Below are 23,581 nucleotides of genomic sequence, written 5' to 3' on the forward strand. Positions count from 1 at the left end.
CAGCCCTTTAAGCTTCAGTTACTGAAACATGTAAAGGTCTGCTGAGGAATACTTTTATCCTTCCATTCAGAAGGTCCACTGGGCACTGAAGACTTGTAACTATTCTGAAGGAAAGCCTTCTTTGAAAAAAAAAAAAAAAAAAAAAAAGTTGGGGAAACGGCAGGAGATGGGATAAGCATTCTTGCTCCAGGCCTTACTTAAATTACACTCAGGCAACTGTTCCAATGGCCCGTGTAATAACCTGGCAACACAGGAACCTCTGTCAATGACAGAGGTGCAGAAGAGTTCCAATGGAACATTCCCATGGCTGATGAGGTGGGCTACTGTTGGGCTGATTGCCTGTTTTTACTGAAATACGTCATGTGACTTTTTGCTGAGGCAACATCTAATCTAATAACAATATTTTAAAAGTGCTTTTAAGAAATTTTCTGCTCACCTTAATTTCATGCATATATTTCCTTGGGAAGAAAAAAGTTCCCTACAAATCCCTATTTAACTTTGCCAATTCTGATGAAGATACATTACAATGATCATGGGAATTTCTTGTATGATCTAATGTTCTACATAAAAACAGCTCAGCTACTTAAAGGGTTGATACAAATTCTTATGGGTGAGAATCTAATTCTTCTTGGTTTTAATAAACTGGAAGCCCTACCAAATGATTTCCTCTGGATTGAAACACATTAAGATGAAATAAAACTTAACGTTCAAATTCATTACATTTTCCCTCAGATACCAAAGTACAGACACCAGGCTAAATTTCTTTTAAATTATTTTATTTTTGTGTAAGCTAAAAGGAAATTTACACACTGAAATCTCAAAAGACCTTGGGCATGCACATTAACCTTGTTAGAGGTTCCTCTACATGTCTCTTTTTTTCCATAGGAATTTCCCCAAACATTTAAAACCCATAGTTTTTACTGTATATACAGCCTAAACCATAGCAATCTATGATTATGTCATTTTACACTGTGCAAAATCCTCAAAAAATAGTGGTATGATAGAACAAAAAAATCAGTAACAAGTAAATTTCATGGTAAGACATTCATGTAATTTGGTCCTTCTCTAAACCAAACTGATTTAAAACAGACAGACACAATCTCTTTAAACCCCTTCAATCAAGTTCTGACAATGATCCATACCCTAGAACAAAAGAGCAATCGATGAAAGTACCTTGCAAAAGGTCAAACAGCAACAGGCCAGACTGTAAAGATTAAAAAAGAGCACAAAAATGGTAACAAAAGCCAGATCTGAAACAAACCCACCACACATAAAATTAAAAAAAAAAAAATTTAAACAGGGACTTGGAGCTTATTTATGAGAGCAAAAGTAATTCAGTGTATGATGTGAAAAATTAATAGGACAGTCAATGCAATCTGAAAAGACTGAAGGGGATTTCACAGACAGTGGAGATTTGACTTTTTAGTTTTCATTTTTTTATTTCAAAAGTTTTGTAAGAAGGACACCACCAGTGTATTTCACAAAGACATAAATGTATACACCCCAGCAACACAAAAAGAATAAATCTTCAAAAATGTTCACCCCGATTATTTACATTTGTTTCTAATATAAATTTAGGACTTCAGTATGTAAATAAATATACATTACTATGTATACCTTTCTAGTGCGGCTTACCAACAAATCAGCTGAACTTTAATTTTTTTTTTTTTTTTTTAAATTAGAGCAGGTATGCTTTTGATGGTGGGGAAGGGCTGGAGGGAAGGAAAAGCAATTGAAACCGTCCAGTTCACGTCAGTCATCAGTCTGCCTTCTCTTGGGAGCTTGTGGAAGGTGTCAAGGTGGTTGGGAACATCAACACCTTGGCATGCATGAACGTCAGGTCAGGAAGGCTGGCGATCACCTTGATGGCTTCTTCACTCAGGTGCTCTTCTCTTTTCGGTTTCCTGTTGACAAATGAAAAAAGAGAAGTGTGTTAAAGTGACTTTTGCTGTAGGTCAAACGGGAGAAAATCTACTCTCAAGGTGGACAGCAATCTGTGGGGACTTGAGTTATCTTTCCCTCTGCCAGTCCCTGAACCTCGTAATACCTTTGTGTTGAGTGCTTCCTGTGCCAGAGGCCAAATCTCTTACAAAGATTCACACTGAATTTATGTATGTTCATTACAGTTAGGCATGTACATAGACATTCACATGTACCTATGCACAGCTCACAGCTCTATTTAAGCTTAGAAGCATCTACCTAGGCATACTTTTAAAATGTTACTAGGGAACTCCCTGGTGGTCCAGTGGTTAGGATTCCGTGCTTCCACTGCGGGGGTCACGTGTTCGATCCCTGGTCGGGGAACGAAGATCCTGCATGCTGTGTGGCGCAGCCAAAAAAAAGTTACGAAGCAGAAATATAATGCTGAAGCCCTAGTTAATAACACTCTGCCCAACTGGATTTCCCCCTCCCCCCCGAGAAACTACCAAAGTTGCCTCAACATAAAGCAAAGTGTCTGGCACGGTCCTTGTAAGTCATTTTAACCTCAGGCTTTCTTCAACCCCAAAGGGGAATTCCAGGACAGAAAGCCCTCAGCTCAAAAACACCCAGCCTCTGCCCCACTGGGATGCAGCTAGATGGTTAGGTCCAAAGGCCGCAGCACTAGGGCCAGCTACTCATGCCGAGAATGCACCCGGGCAGGAAAGACTCAGGTAGAGGGGAAATCTCGAAATCTGTTGGGTCCTATAGATGAAATGCCCCTAATATAAGAAGTGAGCAGCGTGTCGACACAGGGAAGAAGAGCTCCTGCTGACCTGGGTCTTCCCAGCAGGTGAGCCACAGAAAATGCCAATTGAGCCTCGAATGTGGCTCAAATTGAGCACATGATTGTAATCCAATCTTTATTTTTTCTAGGATGTTAAATATACTGAAAGATAGCTGCAGTCATAAAGATATTAATTTTAGATCAAAGTAATTTAAAATTGTTGACTCTAAAAGGCCCAATTCTCTTTTATGGTAAATGATAGTTGGTACTCTATTAGGTGTGACACAAGTTATTTCTTCCACCTAAGTATTTTCTTTGTCCTTGGGATGAGGTGCAGGAGGTCAGGAGGTGAAACAAGAAAAGAAAAGATAGATGCAGGTCTTTGTTTTATACCTGAACTTTTCTGTTGTTACCACATTTAAGTTCAGGCTGAAATAAAAAGATTTTACGGAACGACTGAAAAATCAAACATCAGACTTTTAGGACCAAAGTTCTTCAATATGGGGGTCAGCTTCAGGCACACTGAAACCATCAGTAGATCAACCAATACTGAACTCAGTTCCAGGGTTTCTCAGAAGAATGGAATAGCACTCCAAATTTTTTCCAATTAAAATCTACATTTTTAATTGCACTTAAATCCTGGTAAAACTATTAAGTGGATGGTTGATAGGAAGTTGCCTATCTGCATCATTCCAAAATAAAACCAGATAGTTCACTTTTTTTTTTTTTTTTAAAAATGTGTTTGCCTTTATTCTTTTTTTTACTTTATTTTTTTGGCTGTGTTGGGTCTTCGTTTCTATGAGAGGGCTTTCTCTCGTTGTGGCAAGTGGGGGCCACTCTTCATCGCGGTGCGTGGGCCTTTCACTGTCGCGGCCTCTCATTGCGGGGCACAGGCTCCAGACGCGCAGGCTCAGTAGTTGTGGCTCACGGGTCCAGTTGCTCCGCGGCATGTGGGATCCTCCCACACCAGGGCTCGAACCCGTGTGTCCTGCATTGGCAGGCAGATTCTCAACCACTGCGCCACCAGGGAAGCCCCACTTTTTAGTCTCAAAGTGAAAAACTGGAAGACTACGTGGGAAAGGGCAGCATCTCACCATGGTCAGTCTTAGCATCACTCACGATGGGGTCAACCAGACATTATGTGTCTTCTGATGCGATACAACACCTATGATGTATTCCAGCCAAAAGGTTTTACCTGAATCCATCAAACCTTTAGATATAATGTCCAGTTTACAGGAAATAAGGGGAATAGAGAAATATTTGAAAACTACTTGAAGGAAGCAAATGGACAAATCCACAGATTGGGACCTTCTGCAGGACAAGTGGACCAATCTTTCCAACAAGCTAGTGTTACTAAACTGAAAAGCAAACAGAAGGGATGGGGGTAGATATACTAGGTTAAAAGTGACTTAGCCATAGCAGCTAGGTACAATAATCCTAGATTGGATGTTGATTTGGAGAAAGCAGAGAGAAAGGACATTGTTGGGGAATTTGAATACATATAGCCTGGGTATTAGATGAAATGAAAATTTACTGAAATCAATAGATGGAGACCACTGACTGCAAGGGAAGGCTCAATTCCGTATAGACTATAAAATCTCCTTTTTGGTTAAAACAACACCCATATGTGTATATTTGCAAAGATAAATACCTGAAAGAATATGCACTAAGGAGTTATAGTGATCTGACTGGTAAGAATGTGATACTTTCATTAAAAAATTTTTGTCTATTTTCTAACTTTCTACTCTTACTGCTTCTGTAAAGATAAAAATTAAAAACAGTAACTAGTAAAATTGCACCTAAATGGACTTCCTCATTTGTGGAGTGCAGCTGGGGTGTGGGGAAGGAGAACAAAGAAGAAGTTTTCACCCAGGGAATGGTTGGTAAATATTATTCTAGAGTTTCTACCAATTGCCTTATTTCAGAGACACTACTTGAAGGCTGTCTGAAGTTGTATTTAAAAATACGAAAAAGTTTACATAGTTCATAGTTTGTGCATTTATCTGTAGTCGCTATGCGTTGATGTGATCTAGTTTTCTTAGAATATAAGAAAGAAGAAAATGCTTGAGGGGAATTTGAAAATAAAAAGTTACATCATGACCTTTCCTCGAAGCCAAAGGCAGTGACCTAATTTTGATTTATACTCTCCCTAGTTAAGATTTATCCTTTTGGCCAATGCAGTACAATTAAGAGTTCAGAAATAAACCCATACATTTATGGTTAAACTGATTTTCAACAAGAGGGAAATGGGGCAAGAACAGTCTTTTCAACAACCAGTGCTGGTACAACTGGATATCCACGTGCAAAAGAATGAAGTTGGACCCCTACCTTACACCATATTCAAAAATTAATTCAAAATACATCAAAGGTCTAAATATAAGAGTTGAAACTTTAAAACTCTTAAAAGAAAACCTAGGTGTAACCCTTCCTGACCTTGAAGTAGGCAATGGTTTCTTACATATGACACCTAAGGCACAAGCAATGAAATATATATATGTACATATTTATGTACACATATATGTATATCTATATATAGATATATATACACATATACGCATATATATAGGGCTTCATCAAAATTAAGAAATGTTTGTGTTTCACAGGACACTACCAAGAAAGTGAAAAAACAGCCTGCAGAATGAGATAAAATATTTGCAAATCCTGTGTCTGATAAAGGTCTAGTATGCAGAATATGTAAAGAGTTCTTAACAACAACAACAACTTCCCTAAAGAAGAGATACAACTGGTCAATAAGCACCTGAAAAACTGCTCAATATCACTGGCCATCAGGGAAATGTAAACCAAAATGACAATGAGATATCACTTCATACCCATTGGGTTGACTATAATCAAAAGACAGTAACAAGCCTGGTGAGAATGTGGCGACATTGGAACCCTCAAACTTTATTGGTGGAAATGCAAAATGGGGCCACTGCTTTGGAAAACAGTTTGGTAGTTCTTCAAAAAATTAAACATAGTGTTACCATATGACCCAGAAGTTCCACTCCCAAGAAAATTGAAAGCATTTGTTCACACAAAAACTTGTACATGAATGTTCATGGCAGCATTACTCATAACAGTCAAAAAGTGAAAACAACCCAAATGTCCATTAATTGATTAATGGGATAAGCAAAATGTGGTATAGCCACACAATGGAATATTATGCAGCCATAAAAAGGAATAGAAAGTGCCAATACATGCAACAACTTGGCTGAGCCTGAAAACATTATGCTAAGTGAAAGAAGCCAGACATAAAAGGCTATATAATGTATTATTCTGTTAGTATGAAATAACCAGAATATGCAAATCCATAGAGATAGAAGGCAGATTAATAGCTGCCAGGGGCTGGGAAAACTGGCATACAGGGAGTGACTGCTAATGGGTACGGGGTTTCTTTCAGGGATGATAGAAATCTTCTGGAATTAGATAGTGATGTTCTGGAATTAGATAGTAATGTTCTGGAATTAGCAGTAATGGTTGTACAACCTTGTGAATATACTAAAAGCCACTGAATTGTACACTTGACAAGGGTGAATTTCATGGCATGTGAATTATATCTCAATTAAAAGGTCAAAAAAAAGAAAAGAAAAAACCATGCATGCCTTTTGGCAACTGGTCCTCTGGCCTGTATAATCTTCAGTTGGAGGTCTGTGCCTACTAACTAGCTGGCTACCCACTGATTAAGATTAGGAAGTAATTTTTCTCTGTATTAGAAAAGGTAAGCAAGAAGATGGAGCTATTTTAAAACTGAGAACTTGCATTTCTTTAAAATAAGAAGTCACTTTCACAACCTATGTTTAGAAAGTGAAGAGCACACGTACTTTCTCTTACATACGCAAAGGCATTTGGAAGAGTATGGGATGTTGTTTGCTACATGGCAAATTTCCTCTACCTAGACCACTGTTTCTTAACCTTTTCTTACCCCACAGTTCTTCAGTGCTTTTTCACTCTATCTTCTGTGTATTGACAAAAGCCAAGATTTTGCTGATGTGTACACTTTAAATTTTATTTTATTCAAAAACAAAAACAAAAAATGAAGCAAAACCGAAAAACAACAAAGATGCTTAAAATTCCTTTGGAATTATGCCACCCTGCCTTTCTCTTCCCTGTACAACTGAGAATCACTCATGGGGGCATTTTACAGTATTACCTTCTAATTATAAGACTTGTGAATATTTGCACTTCTCACCACTTTCAAATAGTTAATTCCTCCAAAGAGAAAACACAAAGTTGACAACATGTTTTCTTTGCAATTTATTTTGTTTTAAATGTGAAGCTGGACAGGTACCAGAGACTAATTCAATACAGTTACAACACTGACCCCAGGATACACACTATAGTTTCAGTTCATTCCAGAATAGTACAGAATAAGAGAAAAAATGAAAATAACTTAAAGTGGTAGGAGTTCGAAGAGTGCCCTAGTGTACAGAATGTTTTAAGGGTGAGTTGAAAAGTTAGGAGAGCAAGCAAGTTAACAATGTGGCTTAGAGCTCCTCCTACTGGCACAAAGAATGAATTCTCACCACCGGGACTTTCAACACTACTACAGTTCACTCAGTGAGACTGCAGAGGGAAAAAGGTGAGGAAACACTAGGACTGTCCTTAGAAACGGTTGTCCAAAAAGTAGCAGGAGAAAGCCCAAATGATAAAAGCATCAGTTTTTTGTTTGTCTGTTTTAAAAGCCATTAGCTTTTGGTTAACATATATAGAAAAAATGGATGAGAAATTTGTATAAGGAGAACATTAATTTGAAAATATGATTTATTTGGAAAGAGAAACTAGAAAGCAAGCAAAAAATCCACACTAGCTTCATTTACAAGCAAGTTCACTTAATAGGAGGCTTTAACAGTGCCAGGTAGTGTTACTACAAAGAAATAGGGGTGATAAGAACAAGGGAGAGAATCTGTGGCTAAACAAGAACGTGCAGACTACAAATCCATTCCCGGGAAAAGTTCAGGGTAGCCTTAATTATAAAACAAATAATAATGGATTTTCATGATTATAAATATTAATTGTATTAGTAATAATAAATATCTGTTGAATAGATACTTAGGCACACAACGCAGTTTTAAAGGTGATGTGATAATTCAAGCCAAAGTTTTAAGACAGGTAAGCATTTATTATTTGCAAGGAAAACACGGCTTTATTAAATGGATGTTTTTCTACAGAAGAATTGATTTAAAAGATAAATCTGAATTTGATGTGTGAGTGGAATGTATTTAAACAGGGGAAAGAGCTATAATATCTCTGCCTAACTGGGCAAAAACAGGTAAATATTTTCACTTTAAAGTGCTGATGAATCATAGATTTGGTACAGCAGAGTTGGTATGCCAATCAACCAGTATTTGGTCCTGCAGTAGTGATTTCCTGGTTCATAATGATTACCTTCTTATTAGAAACTGCCTTATTCTTATGGCTAACATGGCAAAGCAATGGATTATTCCAGTGCTTAATTATGTAAAACAAAAGGTTTCCTGAATCCTGCACACAACGCCCACATGACATTCCTGTATCTGAGATAACTGCTTTTCTAAAGGCCCTGCCCCTGAGGGGCTCCCAGAAAGCTTGTTAAAAGCAAGGCTTCACGACCCAAATCAGAGGTGCTACACATCAGCGAAAACTCAGAAAATAAAACAGTGGCCATTCCCTACTCTCTCTTAGCCCAGAGGTGAAAGGATCAGCCTAGGTGACTCTGGGAGTGTGAAACTGGGTTCCCAAAGATGATCATCTCAGTAGTTATGAAAGAAAAGGGGGAGCATTTCTGTAATGGCTTTATGATCTCCATTCTTTTATCAGATTCTGCTCTACAAAGTTGGGTGTAGGGGTAGGGAAGGAGAGAAAACATCTGTCAGCCCTTTCCAGTCTCTCATGAAATAGCTCCGCTCTAGTAAATCCATAATTAAACATAATTTGATACTATTTTCTGGAATTAGGCATCTATTGGTTTTATAAATGTAAAGTGAATTTTAATATAATATATTGAAATACTGCCAACTTATGTGCTTTCCCATCTGGGCTACTTTAACACAGAATTCAAAATTAGGGTGTAATGAGCACTAGCTTTTACCTGGTAGATGTGCTTGTCTTCTCTACTGTGGACATGAGTCTCGCAAATGCATCAGTCACTTTGAGGCTTGAGGTGGAGATTTCCAGCTTAGAAGTTGTTAACTCATACAACTCTGGATCCACACCTTATAGTATAAAATGATAGTCAGTGAGGGCACGCTGCAATGGGTACTCAGCCACAATCCAAGATGCAAAAGGCAATTACTCTGTAAACATCTGAGTCTTTATAAGCACAACACATCATTAGAACACTGTAATATTGCATTTATTTTTTAAATTATAAATTCCACTCTTCAGAGTTTTTATAAAGTAGGAAAATACTCTTAAAATTCCACTTTGGTGTAAATATAGCCTTAATTAATCTAACGTTTATGTATAAGATACCATCAAAATACTTCTCAAAAATTCTATCTGCTATAGAAAACTCCCTAAATTTTGTATTTGTGATATGAAGGTTATCAATGCTTTATAAATAGAATGCACATGATTTGTTACATAATATGACACTTCAATTTTTAAATTGACTGATTTAACCTCATTTTTTGAACCTCCCTTTTCCCTTACCTCCCTGACCATTTGTCCTCCATTATTTTCGTCCATACCCCCAAATTTGTAAGTTAATATAAAGTCTCAGATACAGTAAATGATTTGGTTTAAATATATTCTGACTATCTGAGGACATGAAATACTACCCAAAGTATCAAACTATTACTAAAGAAAAGTTATATACCACACTGTTCTTTCTTCAGGTAAGAAGTGGGGAGGGTAAAATATTTTCAGAAAAAGTGAAAAAAAGCACTACTTTTGAACAAAATGAAAACTGTCTCAAGGGTTATACTTCTATTGTCTCATAGCTGAACCTAGTGGCTAACAGTTCAAATATCTTGTTAGAAAAATTCAAAACAAAGCTGAGTTAGAGGATTAGATTTATTGTAAAATCTATTAAAATCCTTCCCATCTGACTTCATTAAAATATACATACATATTTAAAAACTTCCCTTGAACATTAATTTATATCAAATATGATGACTACAAAAAACAAGGAACAATTAAATATTTTCAACTCAAGCTAAGCTTTGGAAAATAAAGATAATCAGATAAAAAATTTTTAATCCTACACTCTCTTTGGTTTTAGCAAATTCAGTAGTTTCAGGGTATAATAGAAAAGCAGACTGTAAGTACAAATGTCTTACAGCTTCATCAATTTCTACTTATTATTTCTAAAAACGCCCTAAGATCTGTAGATAAAATTGTATATACATGTACCATATCGATATTAACAAACAAGTTTCCTCCTTTAGGATATTTCTAGGTTAAGAAAAAAAAATCAGGAACTGCCTTCTATTAACCAACTTTGTAGCTGACTAGCAGATGTAAACACAGATCTCAGATGTTTACAGAAATCATACTAGCAAAAGCGGCTTCCACAGTTACCATGTCCAACAAGGGAGGAAGGCTATAGAAAATGTTTGTTGACTCTCCCAAGTTTTTAGTATTTCATTAAGGTACAGTTTCAAAATATAATTTAAAAGGCCCTCTCTTTGTATTTCTATAATAAGTATTAAGGTTGCAATTAAAATGTAAAAATTTACAGATGCCTGTAAAGGGACCAGATGTACCCAAAGCACCTCCTTCCTCCACTATGAAAGGTTAGATTTCAAGTAACCACAAAATTTAAGCAGATGGTGAATGCACAATGCAGAGTAAACAATTGCATTCTGACTGGCAACAGAAAAGTGCTAGTAAAAATTTAGTTGGGTTTATACAATACTGACAACTTGGCTGTCAAACAGTGAAGTGGGAGATTTAAAAAAAAACCCTTCAACCTCCTCCAACCTCCCAAAACCATTATCACCAAAAAAAGTACTATGGCTATATTTTATACTTTTCAAAAACAAGACAAATATTTACTCTACACAAAAAACTGGAGAGTAATTTTTTTAATGGAAGAGTTTTTTTTTTTTTAACAGAACCTTAATGAGGCATAGTTTAGTTACATAAATAAAGCTAGCCAACCAAGTTCTATGCCAACCTCCTAAGTCTCAAACACAAAATAATTAAATAACCGCAAGCTAAGACAAAATGACTTTCCCAGAAACAAGTCAGAAAAAGTGCAAGCAAGTGGTGAAATGGAATACTCAGGAAAGTGTTGACACCTGTAGCTTGATGGTAAGTTTTAACAAAACCCAATAGCAATAAAACAAGCAAAAGCAAATTTATAGTAATCAGGTTTACACAGCAGCTAGAGTATATTAATGAAAATATGGAAGGAAAATATTTAAAAGGTTCCAAAGTAATGAGGACCGCCATTGACCATGCTAATTTCATTTCCATTACAGCTCTAAGCTTCTGAAACTGCTTGCTCTTCTCAAAGCTGTGTATGTATACTGAGCCTGGTTTATCAGGTCATTTCTGTACTTCTTTATACGGTCAGATGATTTGTGCTCTTATGGGTGACTTTTAACTGAGTTTGAAATGTAACCAAAAATTAAATTTAAACCAGACACCCAAAAATAGTGACCTCATTTAAATTATGATACAGTCCATGACAAAACAAAGCTGAGAGCAAATTAAAAATAGGAGCTTGGTAATTCATTCTTGGGATTACAGTAATAAGGAAACTGATACACAAGTTTTTGGGTTTCTTCCCCCCATTAAGTATTAAAAACTAATTAGCTCACCCAGGTCATTCCATAGCTCACATGTATTTAGAAGTAATTTAAATAGTGAAATATCATTTTGAAGTCAAAACCAGACACATTAGTTTTTCATATGCTTGTAAAATCTTGGAAACAATGAAAATGATAACCAGGGGATTAGATATGCGGAATCCAGTCATTCTACAAAACGGCCTTGGAATGTCTTTATAGCACAATCAGATTTCCATAACCAGCTCTTGGAGAAGGGCATTCTGGGTCCCAGGTTCACCCTTAGCTGATTGTCTTAGTCTCCCCCATTTCCCATCATGGCTCCTAAATTGCTAGAAGTGGGTGGCAGGGTTATCTAGCTGAACAAAACCAGCAGATTCTCAGGAACCAGGCTGGCTGTCTAACTGATCCTAGTGGAGACTGAGAGGGACCCTCCCTATGCATTCTGGGCATTGGCATCTACATAGCACCTCAACAGCCGTCTGGTATCAATGGGCATGATTACCAGATCACAAGTTGGGATGACAGGGAGTCATTAAAATCATATTAAATAAAATGTAAACATAAAAATGCCATTATATTTTAATCGTTTATTCAGTTAGAAAGTACATTAGGCCTTTGGTCAATGAACTGAACTTTTGCCATTTGGCTGAACATTAATTTAACAGGCACTCCAGTAAGTTTTAATTTCTAGCTTTTAGTATCTCATAGCAATTATTTTCTATTATTACCTTTAACATTTTTTTTTTCTCCATGGAAAACAGTAAACTTTCTATTCAAGAGCTACATAAAAACAGTAATAATTCTACGTGGGACTATATAACTAAGTGTTAGACTCCAACATTTTGGAACCTAATTATACATTTAGCAGCACTAATGAACAACTAATTGAATGCTAGAATTTGTAAAAGGTTCTATTATCACGGACACTATAATGTAAAGTCATCTTTGTGTACTAAAATATTCTTATATCTCTAAATTTGTATTTTTTCAAATGGCTTTGTAGAATATGCTTTAAAAAATAAGCATATAAAATATCACATTTTCTATTTACAGGGGGAAAAAAAACCTCTGCCTTTAACTGTGTAAGGACATTAGGGCTGTTTTATATCTAGAAACTACTTTCAGCTCTGAATATCACACTCTGACAAAGCTTTCCTTAAAATACATTTCACATAAGTCATTTGTTTTAGTTATACTACTAGAAAATAACAGTAGATAGATGAAAGAAAAGTAGTAGACATTATAGAGAATACAATCTACTTGTTTCCTTGTTTATAGGAAAGTCAAGTGATGTGGTCATGCTTTTAGTAAATAAACTAGAATTATGGTTTTAACACTCTGCTGACCTGGGATTGTGGTGCTGCTGCTAGAGCTACTGTCATCCACGGGCCCAAAGAAATCAAGGTTCAGAAGAGTGGAACCTCCACTAGCTTGAAATTCAGTGACCGTGTTGGTAGGCAGCCACACAGAAGGTAAGCCAAGGGAGGAGGGGTTATGTGTAAAAAGGGGTAAGACACACACTTGAACATGCAGGTTATAATTAGTAGTCATTACATATTTTAAAATCAACATTAAAACAATGTGTACAGTATTAGTTTTTCACTGCTAAAAGGACATTTCTAAAGTAACAATTTAATTCAATGTACATTTTCTCATGTACAATGTAAATAATTTGACACTTAGTAAGGTTTTAGTTAGGAGTTCGGTTCTTTCAATCGAAACTCGAAGCCATACCAGAAAGACCAAGGGGAAAGTGTACCCGTTAAAGGGAAACAATACTTTAATCTCAACCCAACATTAAATCACTGTACATGCCCAAATAAATCTTTTATGTTAGTAGTTTGGTTTCTAATTAATGCTTTTTAAAAGTGACAAAGTTGTCAGTTTCAGGACAGGCACCAATACATTAACTTAGCTTAAAATAAAATAACGTAATAAGGAATGTCATAACTGCCCTACCCTGATGTGCAACCTCAAGCTGTACTGTTCCCCTTTAACTCTGAAACAGTAATCAGAAATAGTATACATTTTTAAAGAAGTTGTTTGTTAATAAAAAGCATGATGATTTGACTGAATAAGACACCAGACAACAGCAGAAGGTGCATCCAGGCTTTCCTTCAGCACGGATGTTCAATTGGATGCTTTCCAGATATCCTGGGATCCCCCACTCTAAGGTAAAGCTGATAGAATAACAGGTGTTTTAGACCACGGCTCAAACAACTTATGAAGTATAAGGAGTAAGAGTAATTATACCTTAGAGTCCAATTAAAACTTGTGATGTCAACACACAGGAAAACTAGCATTTTGTATTATTTAAAAACCCCACCTTATTGGATTAAGTTAATCCTTTTTCAGGATTTTCTTTTAAAGCCATAAGTGAAACCAATTATTTCTGGAACTACCTACTAGTATTTTGAGGTAAGTTTTAGAAAAGGATCATGAAAATCATTCGTTTTTCATTTGCACATAAGTGCGCTACAAAATATTATTAAATCTGAAAACTACTTTGAGTCAATAAATATGGATCTATTTGCACATTGTTTTCGGTTAAATAATTGTGCTTTGTGCTTTAAAGCAGCCTCTACACACAAGACTTTGCATCCAAGAAAATTCCATAAACTAAAACTACAGAAAAAATTTTCAAGTAAATTGGTCTTACCTAAAATATCATTTAAACTGCCTAGATATTTGTGAAAAATAAAGAAGCTTGTTTTTGACTTGCGATAAAGAAACTAAAATTTTATCTGGCTACTACTACCTATATATGGACATTAATACTGTTAATAATAGTAACAGCTGGTTTCTTGAGCAATCACTATTCAGAAAGAAAGCCTGAATTTCCAAAGATAAGAAGTTATGTTCAAACAAAAAAGGAAGTCAGCAGAGAGAAGTCTGTCTGAACTTTGTAGCTTTCTTAACTCTAGCTCTGGTGCTAGAGGCTCTACGGAGAGACGTACCATCTAAAGGGTTAGTAAGGCCACTGCTACTCCAGTCAAACTGGACGGGTGGTAGAGACTCCTAGAGTTGAAAACCAAAAAATCAAAATTAATCAGTACAGGTTGTAGCAACATAAAGAATCCTTAAAAATAAAACGAAACACTATTATAGCAAGATCATTAGGCAATAAGATACCTAAAGACAAAACTGGGATAATTTACAATTTCAGAAGGTTATCTACAAATATTAACACAAACTGAAATTGCAAAATTTATAAACAGTACAGCTTGTTGACATTAAAAATGTTGTACCTGAGAAATGGAATTATCTTTACATTTTCAAACAGAAATTTATGGACTGATCCTATGTCAAGATTTCAATCTATTCTCAAATCATGATTTAAACTACTGGCTTGATTACAATAAAAATATTTAAAAACATCACTGATTTTTTTTCACTAAAGAGTTATCCACTTTATTTTAAATGACTATCCACTTAAAATTTCTTAATAGATGATATAATGCAATAGAGAAGGTACCACTGAAAGTGAGGCAATTTGGGTTATTAAAGACTAAGTTAACTAGTTGTATAAACATGTATGGTTAATTTAGTTGGTTTCCTTATATATAAAAATTTTTTTAAAATTAATCATCTTCTTTAATTTAGAAATTACTTACAATCAGTATTAGAATTTAATTTTTAAAATAATGTACTGAAAAGTATACTCAGAACTCATTTGAGTATTCTAGGTTTTAAAATTCTGTTAACTACTGAACACATAAAGATAAAATGAGCAAATGATACATAGAAGATGGAAGGTAGTACAAAACATTTAAAAATGATCACTGCTTTATTTTAAGAATATTCTTGACAAGAAAAAAAATGCCTTTTTTTCATTTTCTTCTTTTATTTTGAGGGTGGTGTTGGCAACAATTATTGAAATAACCTGTGTTTTATTAGACTCTTACTATCAACATGTTGCCATCTTTTTTTTTTTCTGTATTGCTCACCACCATGCTTTACTGTAAGGTAGGCACTTATTAAAACTTTATAATCGGGGCTTCCCTGGTGGTGCAGTGGTTAGGAACCTGCCTGCCAATGCAGGGGACACGGGTTCGAGCCCTGGCCCGGGAGGATCCCACATGCCACAGAGCAACACGCACACCTCAGCAATGAGTAGCCCCTGCTCACCGCAACGAGAGAGAGCCCGCGCACAGCAACAAAGACCCAACACAGCCAAAAATAAATGAATAAAATAATAAATTAAAAAAAAAACAACTTTATAATCATTTTTTCTGTGTAGACAAAGACATTGTTCCCTGTAGGAAGGGAATATGAATTGGCTATTTTTGAAAGTCCAATCCCATGACATTATAATACAATTGCTTTGATAACCAATTATAGGAATGTTACTATAAGCACTTAGTCTCCCCCATATAAGTCGGGCCTGGAGGTGGAGGGGCTAGGTATAAACAAAATAAAACACTAACATTAGTGGTTGCCAGGGGTGAGAGAGAGTTGTGGGAGCTGGAGTGGGGTGGGGCGGGGGCTTGGCTGTGGCAATGGAAGAAATGCTGTATGCTGACTGTGGAGGTGGTCACATGGAAAGATGACATAGAACTACACACACATATTGCACAAATGTCAGATTCTTGGTTTTGATCTTGTACTATGATTATGTAAGATGTAATCACGGGGAAAACTGGTGAAGACACAAGGCACCTCTTCTATACTACCTTTGGAACTTCCTGTGAATCTATAATTATTTCAAATAAAATTTTAAAAAATCCTGGTAAAAATCTAGTTTATAACCTACCTGCAAGACCGATAAATAACATTTAGAAAAGATCTTCTTTAGCTGATCTCAAAAACAAACAAAAAGCTCTAGGCATTCCAACAGATTCAACTTATATTATTCTGCTTCTAGATCAGAAACACCTTTAGAACTATTCAACACTGACTGGATGGACCAAACCCAGATTTACATAATAACAAAGTTTCTGGGTAAATGGAGCAAAGGTCTTTCATTAACATGTTTTACCTAAATGAAGTCAAGTAGCTGGATGTTTTGAAATATTTCAGTGATTTTCTGGAATTTTAGCTTCTCACAGAGGCTTATGGCCTTTTGAAGACACAGCCAATATTGTAATAATGAGGTGCTAAATCATGAATCAAAATTCAGTGGAAAAGAGATAGATGAAAAACAGATACCTAAATAATTATAGGCTAACTAACGGCACAGACAAGTAGGCAACTTAAAGAGAAAGCACTGGAATGAAACATTTTCAAACAACTTTAAGTAATGCGGCATGAATGATTACTGCAGAGACAAAAGAAAGGAGACAAGGTCATAATAAAAAGAGGGGGAAAGAAAAGACTAGAGACAGGAGACTCTGGTTCTAGTCCTAGCTATAGCACTGATGTGTGCTTTTGGGTAAATCACTTAGTCTTTCCTAATATGTTTTCTAAGTGTAAAAAGAGAGTACAGTGTTAGATAGTCATTTTTTCTTTCTTCTAACTCTAAAATTCTGATTCACAACTGAAATAGCAACATAAAGTAGCCTAAGAAAAGAAGTTTGCTAGTGGTGACTAGTTGGATAACTGCTAGCCAGAGAGCTGACTTTACTCAGCAGTGAACAGAGTGTGGTTAAAGTACTGATCTTAGAGGGGAATCAATAATGGCACCCTGAATGGTGTGACCTTGAAATTCAGTGGATAAAGAGGCAAACAACAAGAAGAAAAAGTATCACTACTGCTTTTTACCTATAAACTGTTTTTTCAGGTAAAAGCATCTTTTAAAAAAACATTAACAGTTGTTAGTAAAATATTAAATTCCTAAACAAGAGATGCAATGGCTATAAGACTGATGAGTACAAACTGATGCGGAAGATAAAAATTCAATGGGTACCAAACTGAAATAGAAAAGACAGACCAAAAAGAATGCAGTCATAATGAGAATTATACAACTATGCTAAGTTTGAAAGTCACTGTTCAATGATGCCAAAACATAAGAGGAAGGTCTGCTATATGTTTTGGGTGGGGGGGTGGGGGGGGGCGGGGGAAATTTAGGTATTGAACAGGTCTTTCCTGACACATTTTGCTAAGCTTCTAGCACTAATGGCTATGGCTGTTTCATCTGAAAATTATCACCAGGAGAAAGACTGCATGGCCAAAATGTTAAGTGAAAAATATATACATGTTTATATAATGTATATATAATATATACATTGCATGCCAAAGAATAGTGGTAAGAAATATCACTTTATATAGAGCATCTTTACAATGCATTTCAGATGTTTGTTAAGTATCTTCACCTGAATCAGAAGTATGGAGCCAAGCACAGGTCATGCAATCTAGTGATGGAGGTTAGGCATCTCAGCACAAAATTCTGATATGCATGCTGAACTCTTCAATTTGAATGTTAGAATGCAGACCTACACAGGCTCAAGCCAATTCAGAAATAAGTTTGAATTTCCACTGGGAAATATTGTTTTCACTGGTTTCCCAAAAGCCTAAAAGCTAAAGCCTGTGAGGATCACAAACTACCATAAAAAAGTACAGAATAAACTTGTTAATTCATTATTTATATGTGTATTTTTTAAAAAGAGAAATGTGTGCATGAAACAGAATAAAAGGACATATTTGCTTAAAAAGAGCTTTTAAAAAATATAAGTAGGGCTTCCCTGGTGGCGCAGTGGTTGAGAATCTGCCTGCTAATGCAGGGGACACGGGTTCGAGCCCTGGTCTGGGAAGATCCCACATGCCACGGAGCAGCTGGGCCCGTGAGCCACAATTGCTGAGCCTGCGCGTCTGGAGCCTGTGCCCCGTGACGGGAGGGGCCGCGATAGAGAAAGGCCCGCGCACCGCGATGAAGAGCGGTCCCCGCACCGCGATGAAGAGTGGCCCCCGCTTGCCGCAACTGGAGAAAGCCCTCGCACGAACCGAAGACCCAACACAGCCAAAAATAAATAAAATAAATAAATAAATAAATAAGAAAATCCTTTAAAAAAAAAAAAAATATATAAGTAGCAAGAGACCAAGTTCCATCTTCCAGCAAAAATGTTAGATATGCTTAAATGTTGCTGAAAATTCCTACACTTGCTTATAAATAGGGAGAGAGTCCCTTGATTACAAGTACATAGAGGTGTATATGTATGCATAGAGGTGGCAGCAGCTGAATACATATGGAGCTGCAACTAACCTCCATTAAATTAACACACATTAATTTCTATTAAAAATCTTCTGTTAAATTAACACACATGCTTTTTATTAGGTTATCTAGACTTTTAATCAAGTCTATAATTAAATTATATAAGAAAGATGATAAGTATGAGGTATGACTAGGCAAAAATGACAGGTGACAGCTAACTCTGATAAAATAAGCAATAACTTGTGGGGCTGTAACACGTGGAAGTGGTTGGATAGAGAAGAGGAGAAGGAGGCAAGTAAAAGTAGCAACAAGTGGCCTCAAGTAAGAACAGCTCCATTTCCAGAAAACATACCAGGCAGTTACTCAAATTACTTTCCTAATACCTAGCATTGTAGGAATAAGAATGTTGACTGAGGCAGAAGTGAGAATGTGCCGTGGGAGAAGTAATTTTGGAACCTGCATAGACATGGCAGGCCTGGGAGAGCAGCTGATAGCCAGAGGTCAATATAAGGCCAATGAAAAGAAGAGAGCTAAGGACAGATTCAACCTACTGAGACATTTTGCCCAAGGCACCTTGCCTGTTGCCCAACCATCAATAAGGCCAGGCATTTTACGCATTAGGTCCCCTTGCCCACTAATTCAGTGCCAGTAATAAACTGGGTTCAGAAGGATGTTTAAGCTAAGCCCAAGTATAAACCACAGTGGTACACAGCAGTAATATTAGATGTTTCTTGAAACACACCTGAAAAAGTAGGACCTTGCTTTACAAAATTATTTTCCAAAGTATGTTCTTCAGAAAAGGGTCCTGTGGCCAAGTAAATTTGAGAAATGAAGTAAAATTAAATAGGGTTATTCATTGCAAGATTCTTCAGAGTCCTTAATGTGTGGGTTGTGAATCTCCAAGGGTGGTTGTAGGGTATGATATGAAATATTTCCCAAACTTACTTCACTGTGGAACCCTTCTTTAGTGGAGCATTTCTGGGGATTAGTGTTCAATGGAACACACATTTTGGAAAAGGCTGTCCAAACATACATTACTGTGTTAGACATAATCAAAGATGATATTTAAGGTTAAGAAATGACAAACACAGCAAGAATATGTTTTAGAAATGGTAATGTTCATTAAGAATACTAATATTTTAAAAAACAATGTTTAACCAGCACTGAGTCAGTTTCTAATTCGATGTCAAAAAACTAAGCAAACCAAAGTGGCTATGTTCTCTCAGATAAAAAGTGAGAGGGAAGGCTCTGATATTAAACATATTAGACTGAAATACGATTTGTGCTTAAATGTCCCAAGGAGGTAAAGGATAAGAAAGGTAAGAGAGCTTTCTTTTTTTCCTAATCCACAGAATGTTTTGTTAAAGGCTACATCATTTTTAACTTAACAGCTTTATTCAAACTCTCAAAACAACAGTTTTTGATGTAATAAACACACCTAAATTTTATTACTTTATAAAATTTTTGCAGGCTTCAGGAAAAACACACTACAGCAGACTTGAAGAGCTGGTATAAATGCAGTGTTTTCCATTTTTTTGAAATCTAGCACTTACCAGATTTGTGTGTCAGTAATAATGATCACATAATGTTCAAGCCGTAAGGGATTTTTAGAGATGCTTGCTTCAAAGTCCTCATTTTATAGGTAAGAAGACTAAGTCCTGGATAGGTTTAAAGGACTTACCCATAACCAGCCAGTTCTCAAATTGCCTTTTCTATTTTTTAAAATTAAAGAGAATTTGCTCATTGTATTTCAAGGGATGTTAATAAGTAACTGAAATCACATCCATCATGAAACTAAATTTTAAAAATATTTTAAAAACTGGAAGTTATATATTAAGGGAAACAACAATGTGTGTGGACATACATGTATATACATGCATAAAAATATCTACATACATCCAGATATTTTTACCTGGAATTGGTCAGATGTACATGTGTTCATTTCTGGTGACATAGTGGTTGTCTGACCGATGGAAGCGATTTTCTCTGCAGCAGATAGTGGTTTCAACGGTTCCTTGGTGGGCTCTAACATACCCTGAAAAAGGCATATTAGCCATTAATGGGGGGGAAGGATCAGCCCATAAACTTTACAAGAAAGTTAATCTAGCAGAAAGCAGAAAGAAAACAGGTCATCTGGAAAGAACTGAAGACAAAAAGGAACTAGTCCTAAATTTTGCTTAGTGAAAATCTTATAGCACTATAATGGGAAATGTTTCATAATAATACCTTTGGAATCCAAACTTTCTGAAGCAAGACGTTGTAATTGAACTGGATTTGTTGTAAAGTGCCTGGTTATCACTGTCACACAAAAGCATAAGCACATGGGATGGTGGGGTTGGGGAAGAGGCAAGCAGAACAGTATATTACATCCATGCCCTAAGAATCCAACATTATTCTGATGTTTCAGATCTGAAACTGCAGGAAAGGGAACTCTTCATACACATTACACCAAGGTGGTGCTTGGAGAGGTGAGAGCTGATTCTAAAACACACCATATAATGTGATGACGTCTACATGCTTCAATGTGAATTTAGTGTTTGATCCTTGTTCCACTATAGATGGGAACCTTAGTTCTTGGTTCTTTGGACTGGCAAAGCAGAGACAGTCATTTCAGAGGGGAAAACATCTTACATATTCCACTATGAATCTAACACACTTTTTGAGTAAGAGAGAAAAACATTCAAGATGGATGTAGAAACAAAGAAGAAGAAAAAAATCAGCATTTTGCATTAATGTTCTACCAAACACTAAAAATAATGGGTAATAATCCAGGTTACTGGCATGAAAAAAGGCCCAAGCTTTTACAAATTTAAAAATAATACTTGATAAGCTCTTGAATAGTTATCAACCAAATAAAAGTCTCCCTTTACTACTGGGGAAAAAACCCCAAAGCTGCTAAGTCAGGAATCTTATAGTTAGAATCTATACATTTCTAAAACCAAGTTTTCAGGAGACTCCCCCTACGCTCATAAAATCAAGCATAGGCTAAATAAGCAATTTACAGATTTAGTTCTTAACAGTGCATGTGAAAGGCTTTAATCTAGCAGCTTGAAAAATGAAAATAAATTCATGGTCTAATTCAATACCATACACATTATACAGGCTTTCTAGTGTGCCCTTCTACAAAGGCTCCATGCATTTGGCAAACAATTACTAGTCTTAGCCAACTTTTCTAATGTGAGCTCTCCCTTAAGTCAGTGGTTCTCAAAGTGGTCCCCATCAGTAGCTTCTCTATCACCTGGGAACTTGTCAAATGTGCAAATTTTTGAGCCCTACCCCAGACCTACCGAATAAGGAACTATGGGGGTGGTGCTCAGCATTCTGTGTTTTAACAAGTCTTCCAAGCAATTCCAATGCACATTGAAGTCTCAGAGCCAGTGACTTAAATGACAATTTCAGGTACTATTCCTCCAGATGAGATCAAAAGATACTTAACATCACATGTGTGTAAAGCACCATGGGAAAAATTCAGGTATCATTAAAATTTGAAACCAGATATGAAAAAGAATAAGTTTCTAAATATAAGGCAACACAAAGATGGAGGAGGAGATGATACATTCACTAAACCAACTTTGGTATTAAAAGCTTACAAAAATGGTAAAATTACATTACTAATAAAAGGTTGTAATTAAGATAGGAAAAAAAGCATAGACATTAGTCTCTAATTCCACATAAAACTTAAAGAATTGGCTAATGTGCTGACCCTAACACAGAGCATTAAGTAGGTTACTGTCGCCAACATGCTGAATGAAAAGTGCCCACAAATTAAATTTCCTACTTCCTATTCAGAATGTGACAATAACACCACCAACAATCTCTAGAATGCTACTCCCTGAGGAAAGAGATCCACATAACCAGAAAGTTAAAGAAACGTTCTGGATTACATTTACCTACAACATAAAAGAGAGTAGGGATGATCAAGGTGTTTTGAAAATACAAGATAACCATTCACAAAGGAGTAGAAACTGATTTTTTTAAAAAGGTCAAGCACAGAAGTTTTTGTGCAATTCCACAAAACAAAACAAAGCAAACATTTCAATTTAATAACAATAATTAGAGCTTATTCATGGAAAAGTTTGCAGATTAAAAAAAGGTCAAGTTCCACAGCAAATTCATTTTCACATGCACATAAAGGGTTTTTAAACTTAAACTCCATACCAAGGGTTCCTCAGTTATTTTTTTCTCTATCTTAAACACAGTATTTTTTTCTTATTTTCAAGTTATTGGTGAAAGAATTTAAAAATATTTTTAGTTTGACAGGCCATTTTTATGCACCAATAACTCAAAGACACGCCAAAAACCACAAACAAGTCAAACTTTAAAATGTGACTGAGTCTTGATAAGGTACAGAATGAAAATTCCTCAGTTTTCCTGGACTACCTGGCATATCTGAAAAAACAAAATTCAACACGTTTAAAACATTAATGGAAAAACTAAATACCAATTATGGGTCCTGACTCATTTTCATTTGCTATAATTTGATATTTCCAAGCTTTGATATACATCCATGGCTTCAATACTGCATTATTTTAAAAAAATCGCAAATGCATTAAAACAAGTGATAGCTAAGGCTTCAGATACTTCAGCTTCTTCTTTTTAAAAGCAAATTAAAAGAGAGAGACTTCCAAAGGTGCATTTTACAAAAAGTTATGAGCACTAATATTACTAAGATAAAAAATAATCTTCAATCTAAAACAAAAGTGTCTATAATTAATAGAATACAGAAAAATATCCTCAGATCAAGACTTGAAGGGATTTATGAGATCGAAAAAGGATACTGTATTTATTCTCTTAATGGCCCCACAGTAAATGCCCCTTAAAATACACTTTCCATGTCGTGCTATGTAAGATGATTTTACAGAATAAATGCAGCAATGATAAACACATGCAAAGACATCTTTGTACTTACCAATCCTGCTGCATACATGGGCACTATAACAGGTTGCTTCTTATTGCCCGTGAAGAGCTATATATGTACGTTAGAGAGAAAGAACATATATTTAGAGAATGATCTGTCACAGAATGAAAGTTTCCAAAATATGCTTGTAATGCTTTATTACATATATCGTGAAT

General features: G+C 35.9%; 1 protein-coding gene across 5 annotated transcripts in view; it reads right to left on the reverse strand.

Moving 5' to 3' along the window:
• Positions 1 to 765: 765 nt before the first annotated feature.
• The window catches only part of AFTPH (aftiphilin), a 64,701-nt gene continuing 41,885 nt past the window's right edge, over positions 766 to 23,581 (reverse strand). For 2 of the 5 annotated variants that reach the window (XM_007189738.3, XM_007189737.3), the window contains 6 exons: positions 23,418 to 23,474; positions 20,421 to 20,543; positions 14,379 to 14,439; positions 12,768 to 12,851; positions 8,772 to 8,895; positions 766 to 1,904 (listed from right to left, as the gene is read on the reverse strand). In XM_007189738.3, coding sequence (XP_007189800.1) covers positions 1,760 to 1,904; positions 8,772 to 8,895; positions 12,768 to 12,851; positions 14,379 to 14,439; positions 20,421 to 20,543; positions 23,418 to 23,474 — 594 coding nt within the window. In that variant the 3' untranslated portion in view covers positions 766 to 1,759. The remainder of the gene's footprint in view (positions 1,905 to 8,771; positions 8,896 to 12,767; positions 12,852 to 14,378; positions 14,440 to 20,420; positions 20,544 to 23,417; positions 23,475 to 23,581) is intronic. The other 3 variants (XM_007189740.3, XR_009009927.1, XM_057558282.1) reach the window with 3 other exon arrangements.

The sequence above is a fragment of the Balaenoptera acutorostrata genome, chromosome 12 (assembly GCF_949987535.1).
Source record: "Balaenoptera acutorostrata chromosome 12, mBalAcu1.1, whole genome shotgun sequence".
Lineage (NCBI taxonomy): Eukaryota > Metazoa > Chordata > Mammalia > Artiodactyla > Balaenopteridae > Balaenoptera > Balaenoptera acutorostrata.